This window comes from Mya arenaria, chromosome 16 (assembly GCF_026914265.1).
Source record: "Mya arenaria isolate MELC-2E11 chromosome 16, ASM2691426v1".
NCBI lineage: Eukaryota > Metazoa > Mollusca > Bivalvia > Myida > Myidae > Mya > Mya arenaria.
The window spans coordinates 51,123,658-51,141,230 of NC_069137.1; the positions used below are offsets into that span (position 1 = coordinate 51,123,658).

The following is a 17,573-nucleotide window of genomic DNA, read 5'->3' on the forward strand; positions in this document are numbered from 1 at the left end:
TAGAATCAAATATTTTAAAATATTAAGTGTAGGAGAAGTGACCAAATGTCCTTTGGTTAGCCTTCATACCAAACATTGACTTCCGGGCTTGTGCAGCTATCTTTGATTCTGTCTTTGTCCAGGATAATGTATGCGTGGATATAAGTCCCATGAACCTATATACTGATGTAACATTTACCGGGACGCCATTATTAGATCAATGTGCGTATGACCACAGAGGCAAAAAATTCTAAACACGATTAATAGTCATACCAGTATGTTCGCAAAATTCCGAAATATAATTTAATTGTTATTGTAGTTCAATAGCGGAGTCAGCGCAGTTCGCCACGTTATCTGCAAAAAAAATATGCATATTATATCAGCGATTTGTTCAGTAATGAAAATACCTGTATCTCCCTTTGACCGTATGAAGGATGATAACTTAATAATGTACAGATTAAAAAATACCGCACTAGTAACGGCCCCTTGTCTCGCGCCAACGTTACAAATAAAGGGTTGTGTAACTGTGACGTCGCCAACTCGCACATACCCGCGTAGGTTTGAATACATAGATGTTAATACACGGAAAAACTTTCCCTGAACTCCTATTTTATGCAAACTAATAAACATGTTATGGTGTATCAATCCATCGAACGCATTTTTGAGATCGACGTATAGTACATAAAATCTGCCACCGTGCTTACCGGTATACATGTATTTCTGAACCATACTTTGCATACTAAATATATTTTTTCTTGTCGAATAACCAATCCGTTCTGCCCATGCACATAATCGTCATGTATTATATCTGAAAATATTTTATATATAACGTTTATAAGAGAAATACCTCTATAACTTGACGGGTCTTCATAAAGCTGCACTTTCACAGAACGTTTTTACAACATTATTTGGCTTGGAACGAGCCTATTTTGCGAAAATCCCTGGAAACCTGTTTAATAAGACTGCTGACAAAAAATTTGATCGCAGATTCTTATATTAAGTTAAAAAATTCATGATTTATGCATTTTTCTAAAACCGTTAGTAGATCATAAAACATTAATTTTCGAACGGAAATATGAAAATCTACGATCTGATCTTTTGTCAGCAATCTTCTGTCATTGATTTGCAGATATTTAAGCAAAAAGTTGCTCTTTCCAAAACAAAAATAAAGTTGTAGAAATTGTCAATCTGTGAGAGTGCAGCATTAAGAGCCTGACTTGTGCATTGGAACTATAATACTATATCTCAAAGTATCCGTTAATACACCCGTTTTTGAACCCTTTTAAATAAATGACGCAGCACAGTAGTTATGGCTTGTCTTGAACTTTGGTTAAATTCAGGCGCAAATCCATCAGGTCCTTGAGATTTCCCCTTTTTCAATTTCAAAAATGATTGCAGTAACCTCCAAGTCAATGATACCATAATTTAAAATGCGATCGTATTCATCATAATGATTACATATATTCGTACCAAAAGCTATATCATTCAGGTTTGGTTGACATATGTGTATAAATTGGACGTTAACAGTATTTAAATGACCGCAAAGTTATATACATGAATAAAATTAACTCGTAGCTATTAATGCCGTTCCTACAGATGAAAATTTATTTAAGTTACGACTTATGTCCGTTAAAAAAAGTAAATGAAAAAAGTGCATAAAACAGTTCAATTTAAGGAAAAAATATATTTTCAACATAAAATGCGTCTGTTATATGGCTCCAGATTGTTAATTTATTAGCCTAAGGCATGTCAGGTACAACATTTGCAACAAAGCAAATACTATAAGATACCAACGAACACGTTTAAAAAGTAAATAGAGATATCTAAAAAATAAGTTTAATTTATGTTCACCGCTTTCATTGATTCACATGTATAGCCAAACTGACAGCGTTCTCCCTTAATGAGCAGAACTAATTTATTAAATAACTATGATGAATAAATTTAAAGTTTTGGTCACTTTACCCGACCAAAAAAATAACCAGAGTTATTAGGAAAATGAAACTAATTCGGAAGTGACTTCTTATTATTACTTGTCTTTTTTGTTTCTTAACATCTGACGATGAATCAAAGCATGGTTATACCAGCTCAGACCATTAGCTACATGCAGCACTAACTGTTCATCTTTATAGGTTTGTGATTTAAAAAAACAAATTATGAAAATGCTGGAACTTCCTTATATTGTATACAGGTTGTTTGTATTCCCACACCGGATATTGTCACTTGATCGAATACATAATGACATTAAGTTTTGCCAATTCTATATTTTTTTAAACGAAACGTAGGGCATGTAACATGTAATAGAAAAATTATGTATATTTACTAGGGATGCAAACGAATATTCGATCGAACGTTTAGTATTCGAATGTTAAAAATCGGTTTTCGAATAACCCTTGAGTCTTCAGCGCTGTTGTTGTGTTTATAATTATACTGTCTTGTTTTTACAACAATACGCATATTAGATGCCCGAGGCGATAACGAGATGACAATCGAGTGTGCGTCATGTGTCAATTAGGGACCCATCGTAGGGTACTATAAACAGTGTCCATAATTGTAAAATAACTGGCTATTATGAAGTGGCATCAAACAGGTTTAATTGATTTTCGGTTCTTTTAAATGACCATGCCAATTAAGAATTTAAGGAAGCGGCATTCACACCCTCTTGTCAGTTTGCCGGCCAATTAAGCTGAGCAATATTGCTCAAATCGGTGATTGATATAATACGCTGAATGTAGATACCACTTCATTCCTTCAGAATATATGTTCGCAAAACATTCTAAGTTAAATTTATTATTATTATATATTAGATTTGTATTTCTTAACAACGTAAAAGATGCCAGACACATCTGAAGTATGGACTTATTTCACGCGCTCTGTTGAAAATAAATCTGTCACGTGCAAACTATGCAGTGTGAGGTTGTCGTACATGGGCACGACTACTAATCTCTGGAATCACGTGAAGGCTAAGCATCCGAGTTCTCAAAGTGAAAGCAGCAAACAGCAATCAATGAAAAGGTTTACCGTTTCTGGTCTTAAACATGATTTGTGTTCAGAGGAAATTACTAAGAAAGTGGTGAATATGGTGGTGACGGATTACTTGCCCATAAGCATCGTGGAGTCTCAGGGTTTCCGTGACCTTCTGGCTTATGTCGCTCCCAGTTATTCTGTACCACGTCGAACTACTATTCGCTCCAGAATCATGGCTCGGTATGACGAGGAAAGGGCTGCCCTCGCCGAGCGCCTGGAGTCCGTCCCAATTACTTCTATAACGACGGACACATGGACATCAAATGCAACCGACAGCTATATCACAGTGACCGAGCACCATGTAACCGCAGACTGGGAGATCGAATTCAATGTTCTTATGACCCGCGAGATGCCTGAGCGTCATACCGGAGATAATCTGGCACTGCGTCTACAAGGATGTGCGTCCGAGTTTGGTATCTCGGGTCGCATTAACACATGCGTGCATGATAACGCCCGCAACATGGAGCGCGCGGAGACAGAGTGTGACTTGGGCAGCCTTGGGTGCTTTGGGCACACACTGCAGCTGTCCATCAAGTCGGCATTTGCTCTCCCGGATGTCAACAGGGTCGTCTCCAGATGTCGTAAGCTGGTCGGGCACATCAAACACTCGACTACATTGATGGCCGAGATGCGCAAGCGCCATGCTACTCCAAAGGTGCCCAAACACGAGCTGATGCAGGATGTTACAACCCGATGGAACAGCACGCATGCCATGCTGGCCCGGCTACACGAGCAACGCCGCGTCCTGTCCGACCTCATGCTGGACACTCGGGTTACCCGGAAGGCCGACCAGCACCTGTCGTTGAAGGACGGCGAGTGGACCGTCGTCTCCGAGCTGAGCGATGTACTCAGTCATTTGACTGTGACGACTTCGTATATGTCAACGGAGAAGAACGTGTCATGCAGTGAAGTTTATCCCATCGTGACAAGTCTTCTCGACAACACACTCCGTGCATGCGAGGCTGATTCCCATGTCGTCAAGGAAGTGAAGGGTGTCATTGCAGCTGACCTTCGTCGCCGCTTCCGGCCTTCGAACGAAGCCACCGCCACATCCACCCCAGTCCTTGCCGCTCTATTAGACCCCCGCTACAAGGACCTGGACTTCCTGTCAACGGAACAGCGGCGCTACACCGAAGACGCGCTCGAGAGCAGATTGGACGATGTTCCACTTCGGTTGCCAACCCCTGATGAGAGTGCGTCAACACCTTCCAAACGACCCCGTCTTAGCTTCATGGTTCCAAAGATGACCAAGACGGCTAACGAACCTTCCGACGAGGAGGCCACGCCATTTGCATGGTGAAAAAAAAAAACGAGGGACGCTTTCCTTGCGTTGCACATGTTGCTCGCCAACTGCTTGGGATCCCTGCGACATCTGTGCCATCAGAGAGAATTTTCTCCTGCGCCGGACTCATTGTTAACAAACTTAGAAACAGACTGTCATGTGATCTTGTTGATAAGATAATATTTCTGAATAAGAACAAGACCATCATATGTGATGATGATATTGATGAGTGATTTCATTGAATGATATGTGCTTGTTATGTGCTTGTTATTTGTTAGATATGTATTTCATATTTCGATGTAAAGTTCGTGTTTCAAACTTTTAAATGAATGTCATAGCATTTTAATGCATATCCTGTATTGTTGTACAATAGATGAGTTGCAATCATGCGTATTTATGTTTTATTTTCAAATCTCAAACATCATCAGCATTATATATTATCATATTTAGTAGTATAAGTAAGCATTAATTGTGCACTTCTAGAATCCGATAACGTTGAGAATATTCGACACGCTGCAATGATTTCTTGTATTACGATAACACTGGAAACATTCGACAGATAAAGAAAAGGGTCTCGTGGTTTATAACTAAAATCAATAGATAACTATCACTTTTTAAAGATTAAATTTTTATCAAATATTCGAATATTCGATCGAAAGAATTACCGAATATTCGAATATCGGTTTTGCCATTCGTTTGCATCCCTAATATTTACTTTGTTATACTTGAAAATTGACTCTGTTTAACAAAGGGGCACAGCAGGTTGAAGTAAAAAGGTAGCAGGGTGTTGGAAAAGGGTAACAGGCAGACTGGAGCACTGATTAGTTATAATGATGAGTACTCACGTGTAACTTTATTCCCATGTATGATGTTGGGGGCGTGAAACATACGATGTCAGTGTCATTTCGCGTGGAAATTGGTCAATTGACTATAGAACTAGTATAGATAGTTTATTTTGAATACAGGTTCAATAAGCCACAGGGCCAAAAATACACAAATTTACAAATGGCATATAAAGGCAATTCATTTCACAGTTACAGAAACAAACATAAAGGCTGTTATCTCATAATCAACAAAAAAAAACAATGATAGATATCTGTTGAAATGGACCCTTGCTCAGATCTTACTTGAACAAAAAGCTATCATTTCGTGAATTTATTGAATTTTACTCTATGTAGAGGTTAACAGTATGGAAAATAGTCAAACAGAGTGTTTCGATGTTTTTGAAATTCTGGTGGGGTCAATTCATACCCGAATATTTCAAAATCGAGTTCGTAAGCTTGTTTTATTCTATTTATATGATCCTTCGTGAGCGTTGACATTGCTTGAGCAAACGCTTCATTTCTATTGTGTTCTTTCTCGTTTAGTTTTCTTTCCTGGCTGGCTTCTTTAAGTCTAGCTATGAACTCTTCTTTTGTCGAGTGATTCGATGCAGTGTTATTTCCAACACTATACGGGAATTGTACCTGCTTACTTATTACACCACGGCCTGCCAACCAGTGCCAAGTTCGAAACAACGCACATGAAAAGCTAACTCCGCACGATTCAATCCTCTTCCTTTCTTGGTACACCCAGCTAGATGCTGCAATTATTGCATCCATTGTAGCATCATTTGCGAAATCACCAAACTCAACCTCAGCTGTAAGATTTACCGCATCTATGATAAACTGGGTGTCTTCTTTGAGATGTTCATATTTTCCAACATAGGTGTATTCTATATCACACGGCCTGCAATGCTGGTGATACGTTGAGAAATGTCCGTCTAAACATTGCTTTGACAATATATTTTCTGTTACATATTCGACCAACTCTGGGAAACTAACGCTTTTGGCACAACTATCTTCATTTCCGGTTTGTCCCGCCTTTTGTCCGATCGTTTTCCAAAAGTGCACATTTGGACTATACAGTTTATCAAACCATGCGGAAAACAGACGGTGATATGGATTTCGTACAAACATAAATGTCGTTATGTTACGAAACAGATTGCCCACTTCTTTCCACGACCTTCCTGTTAGTCGCTTATACCCTCTTTGTTTCTGAGCTTGCAAAGGACTTATGTAATTCGGGTTGGTTACGTTACTTACGATTCCGTTTCCGGCAATCTGTAGTATCCGTTTCCAAAACGTACTGCTAATCTTCTGTATGAAGCAGTAGGCTAACCCCTTGGTTTCTACGTGTAGTATGTTGTCTGGACTTCCACACTTGCTTGTTGTATAGTTTTCGAACAATTCAGATCGCTGACAAGTAGATTTAATTGTGGAGTTAAGGTCATGGAATCTCTGAAATAAAAAGGGAAAAGGCTACACATGATAATGTAAAAGAAAAAAATACTTCAATTATATATATTCATATATTGTTGTTTTAGATATTTGACGGTAGAATTAAAGAGTTTAATGTTATGCAACTATATTAAATAAATCTGGCCAATTTCATTTAACATAATGAAGCAAAAAGTAAGACAAAAGAAGAAAATCGGGATCAAAATATTCGACGTAACCGGAAGATCGAGATAACAGAGTTCGACATAACTAGAAGATCGAGATAACAGAGTTCGACATAATTAGAACATCGAGATAACAGAGTTCGACATAACTAGAACCTAGAGATAACAGAGTTCGACATAACTAGAACATCGAGATAACAGAGTTCGACATAACTAGAACATCGAGATAACAGAGTTCGACATAACTAGAACCTAGAGATAACAGAGTTCGTCATAACTGGAACATAGAGATAACATAGTTCGACATAACTAGAACATAGAGATAACATAGTTCGTCATAACTAGAACATAGAGATGACATAGTTCGTCATAACTAGAACATAGAGATAACATAGTTCGACATAACAAGAACATAGAGATAACATAGTTCGACATAACAAGAACATAGAGATAACATAGTTCGACATAACTAGAACATAGAGATAACATAGTTCGACATAACTAGAACATAGAGATAACATAGTTCGTCATAACTAGAACATAGAGATGACAGAGTTCGTCATAACTAGAACATAGAGATGACATAGTTCGTCATAACTAGAACATAGAGATGACATAGTTCGACATAACTAGAACATAGAGATAACATAGTTCGACATAACTAGAACATAGAGATGACATAGTTCGACATAACTAGAACATAGAGATGACATAGTTCGTCATAACTAGAACATAGAGATGACATAGTTCGTCATAACTAGAACATAGAGATAACATAGTTCGACATAACTAGAACATAGAGATAACATAGTTCGACATAACTAGAACATAGAGATAACATAGTTCGACATAACTAGAACATAGAGATGACAGAGTTCGACATAACTAGAACATAGAGATGACAGAGTTCGTCATAACTAGAACATAGAGATGACAGAGTTCGTCATAACTAGAACATATAGATGACAGAGTTCGTCATAACTAGAACATAGAGATGACATAGTTCGACATAACTAGAACATAGAGATGACATAGTTCGACATAACTAGAACATAGAGATAACATAGTTCGACATAACTAGAACATAGAGATGACATAGTTCGACATAACTAGAACATAGAGATGACATAGTTCGACATAACTAGAACATAGAGATGACATAGTTCGAAATAACTAGAACATAGAGATAACATAGTTCGAAATAACTAGAACATAGAGATGACAGAGTTCGTCATAACTAGAACATAGAGATAACAGAGTTCGTCATAACTAGAACATAGAGATGACAGAGTTCGTCATAACTAGAACATAGAGATGACATAGTTCGACATAACTAGAACATAGAGATGACATAGTTCGACATAACTAGAACATAGAGATAACATAGTTCGACATAACTAGAACATAGAGATAACATAGTTCGACATAACTAGAACATAGAGATGACATAGTTCGTCATAACTAGAACATAGAGATGACATAGTTCGTCATAACTAGAACAAAGAGATAACATAGTTCGACATAACTAGAACAAAGAGATAACATAGTTCGACATAACTAGAACATAGAGATGACATAGTTCGTCATAACTAGAACATAGAGATAACATAGTTCGACTTAACTAGAACATAGAGATAACATAGTTCGACATAACTAGAACATAGAGATAACATAGTTCGACATAACTAGAACATAGAGATAACATAGTTCGACATAACTAGAACATAGAGATGACAGAGTTCGTCATAACTAGAACATAGAGATGACAGAGTTCGTCATAACTAGAACATAGAGATGACAGAGTTCGTCATAACTAGAACATAGAGATGACAGAGTTCGACATAACTAGAACATAGAGATGACAGAGTTCGACATAACTAGAACATAGAGATGACATAGTTCGACATAACTAGAACATAGAGATAACATAGTTCGTCATAACTAGAACATAGAGATACCATAGTTCGCCATAACAAGAACATAGAAATAACATAGTTCGACATAACTAGAACATAGAGATAACATAGTTCGACATAACTAGAACATAGAGATAACATAGTTCGACATAACTAGAACATAGAGATGACAGAGTTCGTCATAACTAGAACATAGAGATAACAGAGTTCGTCATAACTAGAACATAGAGATGACAGAGTTCGTCATAACTAGAACATAGAGATGACATAGTTCGACATAACTAGAACATAGAGATGACATAGTTCGTCATAACTAAAACATAGAGATAACATAGTTCGTCATAACTAGAACATAGAGATACCATAGTTCGCCATAACAAGAACATAGAAATAACATAGTTCGACATAACTAGAACATAGAGATAACATAGTTCGACATAACTAGAACATAGAGATAACATAGTTCGACATAACTAGAACATAGAGATGACAGAGTTCGTCATAACTAGAACATAGAGATAACAGAGTTCGTCATAACTAGAACATAGAGATGACAGAGTTCGTCATAACTAGAACATAGAGATGACATAGTTCGACATAACTAGAACATAGAGATGACATAGTTCGACATAACTAGAACATAGAGATGACATAGTTCGACATAACTAGAACATAGAGATGACATAGTTCGACATAACTAGAACATAGAGATAACAGAGTTCGACATAACTAGAACATAGAGATGACATAGTTCGACATAACTAGAACATAGAGATGACATAGTTCGACATAACTAGAACATAGAGATGACATAGTTCGACATAACTAGAACATAGAGATAACATAGTTCGACATAACTAGAACATAGAGATAACATAGTTCGACATAACTAGAACGTAGAGATAACATAGTTCGACATAACTAGAACATAGAGATAACATAGTTCGACATAACAAGAACATAGAGATAACATAGTTCGACATAACTAGAACATAGAGATAACATAGTTCGACATAACTAGAACATAGAGATGACATAGTTCGACATAACTAGAACATAGAGATGACATAGTTCGTCATAACTAAAACATAGAGATAACATAGTTCGCCATAACAAGAACATAGAAATAACATAGTTCGACATAACTAAAACATAGAGATGACATAGTTCGTCATAACTAGAACATAGAGATGACATAGTTCGACATAACTAGAACATAGAGATGACATAGTTCGACATAACTAGAACATAGAGATAACATAGTTCGACATAACTAGAACATAGAGATTACATAGTTCGACATAACTAGAACATAGAGATAACATAGTTCGACATAACTAGAACATAGAGATGACATAGTTCAACATTACTAAAACATCGAGTGAAGAGAATTCGATATAACTTGAACATCGAGGTAACAACTTTCGACATAGCGAGATTCGACAACAGAGAAACAACTGGGACAAACACAGTTATACACAGTTATACAAATGAAACCCATGTTTAGAGCTACAAGGTAAATGTCTTTCAGAAACTTAATGAAATAATTTCAATCATATTAACATTATCGTTTTTTAAAGGTAATGTTATGAATCTTATATCAACTCTGGTGTGCAGTTCATGTTAGTTCAACGTTTGGGCATGATGTAACGATTTGTCTTAATTGTTCCAAAGTACTCTCTTTACGCATCCTTATATATAATTTTTCTGGAACCCTACCAAAATCGGCTTACACATTTATGTACGTCTCGTTACGCATGTATTATCATTTGATTATTTAGAAGTTACTAGGAAACCCAAAGCAGAAAGAAAATATTCGAACATCAAGCAAAAGTGGGACGTTTTATTTAATACTTAAAATTGAGGCTAACATTAAGTTAACGCATACAAAACGTAGGCTTAAAATCCGAATGCGTATTCAAAAGGAGAGGTTCGAAAGTATTAACATTATCGTTTTTTAAAGGTAATGTTATGAATCTTATATCAACTCTGGTGTGCAGTTCATGTTATTTCAACGTTTGGGCATGATGTAACGATTTGTCTTAATTGTTCCAAAGTACTCTCTTTACGCATCCTTAAATATAATTTTTCTGGAACCCTACCAAAATCGGCCTACACATTTATGTACGTCTCGTTACGCATGTATTATCATTTGATTATTTAGAAGTTACTAGGAAACCCAAAGCAGAAAGAAAATATTCGAACATCAAGCAAAAGTGGGACGTTTTATTTAATACTTAAAATTGAGGCTAACATTAAGTTAACGCATACACAACGTAGGCTTAAAATCCGAATGCGTATTCAAAAGGAGATGTTCGAAAGTACAAAGGAACAAAGACACGAAGGCGAAGACGCGAAAGTACGAAGGTGAAGAATGGCAAGGACGAAGGCGAATTAAGAATTATCTTTATTAAAAAGCACAAAAAATACTCATACTGCTTATCTCTATTAAATAGCAAAAACTAGTTTTCATGCTGCTTATTTGAATTAAATAGCAAAAACTAGTTTTCATGCTGCTTATTTAAATTAAATAGCAAAAACTAGTTTTCATGCTGCTTATTTGAATTAAATAGCAAAAACTAGTTTTCATGCTGCTTATTTGAATTAAATAGCAAAAACTAGTTTTCATGCTGCTTATTTTAATTAAATAGTACAAACTAGATCTCCAACTGTTTATCTTAATTCAATAGCAAAAACTAGTTCTCCTATTGTTTATCTGAATAAAATAGCAAACTAGTTCCCGCGCTGCTTATATGAATTAAATTGTAAAAACTAGTTTTAATGTTGCTTATCTTAATTAAAAAGTAAAAGCTAGTCCCATGCTGCTCACCTTAATTAAATATTAAAAACTAGTTATAATGCTGCTTATATGAATTAAATAGTAAAAACTAGTTATAATGCTGCTTATATGAATTAAATAGTAAAAACTAGTTATAATGCTGCTTATATGAATTAAATAGTAAAAACTAGTTATAATGCTGCTTATATGAATTAAATAGTAAAAACTAGTTATAATGCTGCTTATATGAATTAAATAGTAAAAACTTGTTATAATGCTGCTTATATGAATTAAATAGAACAAAACTTTTTCTCTGAATTTAAAGCTGCACTCTCAAAGATTGAACGTTTTGACAACATTTTTATTTTTTGTCTTGGAACGAGCATTTTTTTTGCGAAAATCCATGACAACCAATTAAATAAGACGGCTGACAAAAATTAGATCGCAGTTTTTTATATTTAAGTTTAAAAATGGACGGTTAGTAACGGTTAAATCAATAAAGCATTAATTTTCGAACGGAAATATGAAAATCTACGATCTGATCTTTTGTCGGCAACCTTATATCTATGGTTTACAGATATTTATTCAAACACTGGTTCTTTCGAAGACAAAAAATACAAGCGCAGCTTTAAAAGGAAAGACCTAATTCTCATGCCGTTTTTCTTTATGAAATGGCAAAACCAATATTGACTCCGATTCCGGACTTGCGAGGAATTTAAATGTTTGGTGACACCATATTGATCTATTGACACCACGTTATGAAAAGTCATATAAGGAGCCCGAGCTAATGTCTTCTTCTAATCAATAGCTTTATGACTACCATTTCTAAAAACGATACTTAAACTAATGCTTTAATGCTAGTTTTCTATATATGGCACAGGTTTTACAAATGTTTTTAAGCCTTTGAAACATTTGCTGATCGACCAACTACCTGTATTCGACACAATTTATACAATACTATTTCTTCCATCGTCACAAATGTGCCCTTACATTAAAATGCCATTAGCATAGTGTTATGTTGTTTGTTTCGCATAATTGTCCAAATTTAGATATTTAGATGTTTCGTACCCAGTGGCCCCTTTAGAACGGTATTCCGTTAGGGCCATCGTATATTCGCCCTTTCGCGATCGTTTGTAACTTTCGCATTCGACCCTTCACCCCTTTGCTTCTTCACTTGATGGCGAGGACACAATGGCCCTTACGGAACCCCGTACTATTATATATTGAGATAAGAACTACATTGCCTGTCACATCTTTATTGCCATTATTATATCTTTGAATGTTGAAAGCCACCTTGCTTGTCTGATGCTTGCATGGAAATTGCCCTCTTTTGTATCTTGAGTCATAAACTACATTGCTTGTCTGATGCACACATGTTAATTGCTCTCTATTTGTACATTGAGTTAGCAACTACATTGCTTGTCTGATGCACACATGTTAATTGCCCTCTATTTGTACCTTGAGTTATCAACTACATTGCTTGTCTGATGCACACATGTTAATTGCTCTCTATTTGTACCTTGAGTTAACAACTGCATTGCTTGTCTGATGCACACATGTTAATTGCTCTCTATTTGTACCTTGAGTTAGCAACTGCATTGCTTGTCTGATGCACACATGTTAATTGCTCTCTATTTGTACCTTTATTTAACAACTACATTGCTTGTCTGATGCACACATGTTAATTGCCCTCTATTTGTACCTTGAGTTAACAACTGCATTGCTTGTCTGATGCACACATGTTAATTGCCCTCTATTTGTACCTTGAGTTAACAACTACATTGCTTGTGTGATGCACACATGTTAATTGCCCTCTATTTGTACCTTGAGTTAACAACTACATTGCTTGTCTGATGCACCCATGTTAATTGCCCTCTATTTGTACATTGAGTTAACAACTACATTGCTTCTCTGATGCTCACATGTTAATTGCCCTCTATTTGTACCTTGAGTTAACAGCTACATTGCTTGTCTGATGCACACATGTTAATTGCCCTCTATTTGTACCTTGAGTTAACAACTGCATTGCTTGTCTGATGCACACATGTTAATTCCCCTATATTTGTACCTTGAGTTAACAACTGCATTGCTTGTCTGATGCACACATGTTAATTGCCCTCTATTTGTACCTTGATTTAACAACTACATTGCTTGTCTGATGCACACATGTTAATTGCCCTCTATTTGTACCTTGAGTTAACAACTGCATTGCTTGTCTGATGCACACATGTTAATTGCCCTCTATTTGTACCTTGAGTTAACAACTGCATTGCTTGTCTGATGCACACATGTTAATTGCCCTCTATTTGTACCTTGAGTTAACCATTACATTGCTTGTCTGATGCACACATGTTAATTGCCCTCTATTTGTACCTTGAGTCAACAACTACATTGCTTGTCTGATGCACACATGTTAATTGCTCTCTATTTGTACATTGAGTTAACAACTACATTGCTTCTCTGATGCACACATGTTAATTGCCCTCTATTTGTACCTTGAGTTAACAACTACATTGCTTGTCTGATGCACACATGTTAATTGCCCTCTATTTGTACCTTGAGTTAACAACTACATTGCTTGTCTGATGCACACATGTTAATTGCCCTCTATTTGTACCTTGATTTAACAACTACATTGCTTGTCTGATGCACACATGTTAATTGCCCTCTATTTGTACCTTGAGTTAACAACTGCATTGCTTGTCTGATGCACACATGTTAATTGCCCTCTATTTGTACCTTGAGTTAACAACTACATTGCTTGTGTGATGCACACATGTTAATTGCCCTCTATTTGTACCTTGAGTTAACAACTACATTGCTTGTCTGATGCACCCATGTTAATTGCCCTCTATTTGTACATTGAGTTAACAACTACATTGCTTCTCTGATGCTCACATGTTAATTGCCTTCTATTTGTACCTTGAGTTAACAGCTACATTGCTTGTCTGATGCACACATGTTAATTGCCCTCTATTTGTACCTTGAGTTAACAACTGCATTGCTTGTCTGATGCACACATGTTAATTGCCCTCTATTTGTACCTTGAGTTAACAACTGCATTGCTTGTCTGATGCACACATGTTAATTGCCCTCTATTTGTACCTTGAGTTAACAACTACATTGCTTGTCTGATGTTCACATGTTGATTCCCCTCTATTTGTATATCTTGAGTTAACAACTACATTGATTATTTGATGTTCTCATGTTATTTGTCCCCTTTTTGTATCTTGAATTAACAACTACATGGCGTGTCTGATGCTCACTTGTTAACTGCCCTCTGTTGTATCTTGAGTTATAAACTACATTGCGTGTCTGATGCTCACATGTTAACTGCCCTTTGATGTATCTTGAGTTATAAACTACATCGCGTGTCTGATGATCACATGTTAACTGCTCTCTGTTGTATCTTGAGTTAAAACTACATCGCGTGTTTGATGCTCACTTGTTAACTGCCCTCTGTTGTATCTTGAGTTAAAACTACATTGCGTGTCTGATGCTCTCTTGTTAACTGCCCTCTGTTGTATCTTGAGTTATAAACTACATTGCGTGTCTGATGATCACATGTTAACTGCCCTTTGATGTATCTTGAGTTATAAACTACATCGCGTGTCTGATGATCACATATTTACTTCCCTCTATTGTATCTTGAGTTAAAACTGCATTGCTTGTCTGATGCTAACATCTTAATTCCCCTCTCTTTTATCGTGAGTTAAAATCAACATTGCTTATCTTATGCCAACATGTGAACTGCCCTCTTTAGTCCAGACGTTAGTACTACACCTATATAATTGAAAGAGTTAACTATTTCAACATCAACACCGTTATAGTTCTGTTTATCAGTTCGCAAAAGTCTACAACCTCCTGAAGACAAAATTGTATATATAATCTTACATGCTCGCGTGTAAATTGCCCTCTAGTATATCTTGAGTTAAAAGCTCTCGGATGTCTGATGGTTACGTATATTTGCATTGTTGTATATCTCAATTACAAAAGTTACCTTGCGTGTCTGACTAGTTTTGGCCACAGCTCTCGTATTCCCAACTTGAACAAAAGCTTCAGCTGAAAATATATTGGAAAAAGATCTCTGTTCAGTTTTATATTTCAAGTAATATATATTCTGTTCCGCCTGTTTGTTCTGTACAATTTCAAATTAAGTCGAGGGGTGAATGCGAAAAGGTTTTAAGTGACATTAAATAAAGGCTTTAAGCCCTCGTATTGGTAACAACTATCTCATTCAACGTTTTGCTGGTAGATCAAATTTCAATCTCTACTAATTTTACCACAAACGTTGTATGATTTATATTCGTTTATATTTTTATTACTTCTAGAACGAACGTGGTTTTTAAAACCCTTTTGTAAATATATCAAACAGAACTATTTCTAAAGCAAAACCATATACTGGAGTTATAGCAGCTATTGCTCCAAAGCGATGAGATGTACTTAATTACATTACATTTTTTAAACAGCATATATACTGATAGAATGTACTGTTAAAGCTGCACTCTCACAGATATACCATTTGTACAACGTTTTCATTGTTTGTCTTGGAAAGAGCAAATTTTTGCGCAAATATCTGCAAATCATAGATATATGATTGCTGACAAAAAATCAGATCGTAGATTTTCATATTTCCGTTGGATTTGTTGTAAGAGTAGCATATTTAAAAGTATGAGTAAGACTCGTGGCCAGTTCATTAATAAAGAGGAAGTGTTTTGATAACAAGACGTTTTGTCCGGTAAATAACAAACACAATTTTATATATAAACTGGCTAAATATCGAAATGTATTGAAGACAAGATGGTGAATTTAGAATTGTTCTGCCCTACGTGTTTCTGTTAAAATGATTATTTAATAATATCCATGCAAATACGTAGAATATTCATTAAACTAATAAGAATAGTTATAAAAAAGTGATTAAATACCCTTAAGTAGTTCCTTCATGATAGAAAAAACAAGCATATGCAAATACCAGTACATATTAAATACCTTACCCTTCAAAGTCTCAGCGTTGTGGCTTTTGTGTATGAAGATAATTATTCCTGTCACTGAAAAAGCCAACCAAACAATGATGTTACTTTTCCTTAGGTATTTCGACATGGTTCACAAAACAAGCTTTGCTGCCTTGAATAGTCCAACGAGCTTACTGGTGATATTGTTAAAAACATGTATTTGTTCAACGAGCTAAATTCTAATCAGGCTGGTTTAAAACATGTATAATCTACTTCCCCAAAGAATCAATCGGTACTTGTAGAATTGTATGCTTCCCCGTTTACATCCACTGTACAACTGATGATATATCCACTGTTTTCTCTTGTCATTCATCCATAGTTCCGCTGCAGTAGTTGCACTGTTTAAGTATGTCTTTCACTGTGCGTTGTTATAGGTATAGCAATGGAAATAAAAGCTTTAATGTTCAGATACTATGTTCCGATACTAGATGTGTGTACATTAGCGTTCTTGATACTACCGGACACTGTGCCCATTTTCTGCATATAACCCTATGTTCATTGGCGTATTGTAATATTTAAAAAGCACATGTTACATTGATCACATTATCTGATTATACATTATCTGTATGTATCGCTTATATGTTTAATATTTACATCTCAACTTCCGTTTCTTCATCGAAATGCCTTTCGGCATTTGCGGTTAACATCCGATGAACGTATAAACATATTCGGGTATGTCAGTTCGGATCGCGAATCATCGCATGACATTATACATGATTTTTTTTATCTTGTTATTGTTTGTTACGTGTCAGCAGGTCCCAGAAAAATAAGCAACAAAAATAATCAACATTTAAGAAAGTGTTTATATATGAAAAGTTGAATGTATTTTTATCATTTGTGTTTTAATTCTGCATATAATTTTTTTTTCAAGTGGTTGATCTTTTCCCGCGTTTTTGTGATAAAATGTTTCCGGTTACAGTCGGGTCGTTCTATTTACAGAATTGGTGAGAAAGGATTACTGTAAGGTTTTCTTAAATGAAATGAAGCATTTTTTAACATTTCTTGAATGAAATACTGAATTATTGGTGTAACTATAAGTAATGAATTGCGGGATTTATGTCATTATGAATCGGGGATATGAACGCAGTTGGGCTGGTCAAAGTACACTTTAACCAGCCCAACTGTGTTGAAACCCCGA

At 35.8% G+C, this 17,573-nt stretch overlaps 2 protein-coding genes across 2 annotated transcripts; one reads left to right on the forward strand and one right to left on the reverse strand.

Annotated features, from left to right (window-relative positions):
• Positions 1–2,809: 2,809 nt before the first annotated feature.
• LOC128221775 (E3 SUMO-protein ligase ZBED1-like) lies at positions 2,810–4,303 on the forward strand. The gene has a single exon (XM_052930378.1). The coding sequence runs from the start codon at positions 2,810–2,812 to the stop codon at positions 4,301–4,303; it is 1,494 nt and encodes a 497-aa protein (XP_052786338.1).
• Positions 4,304–5,244: 941 nt separating this feature from the next.
• LOC128221923 (uncharacterized) lies at positions 5,245–16,821 on the reverse strand. Its single transcript, XM_052930610.1, has 3 exons — positions 16,418–16,821; positions 15,424–15,485; positions 5,245–6,564 (listed from the first exon to the last, which is right to left on the reverse strand). The coding sequence occupies exons 1-3, from the start codon at positions 16,521–16,523 to the stop codon at positions 5,467–5,469; spliced, it is 1,266 nt and encodes a 421-aa protein (XP_052786570.1). The 5' UTR covers positions 16,524–16,821; the 3' UTR covers positions 5,245–5,466.
• Between the last annotated feature and the right edge of the window lie 752 nt (positions 16,822–17,573).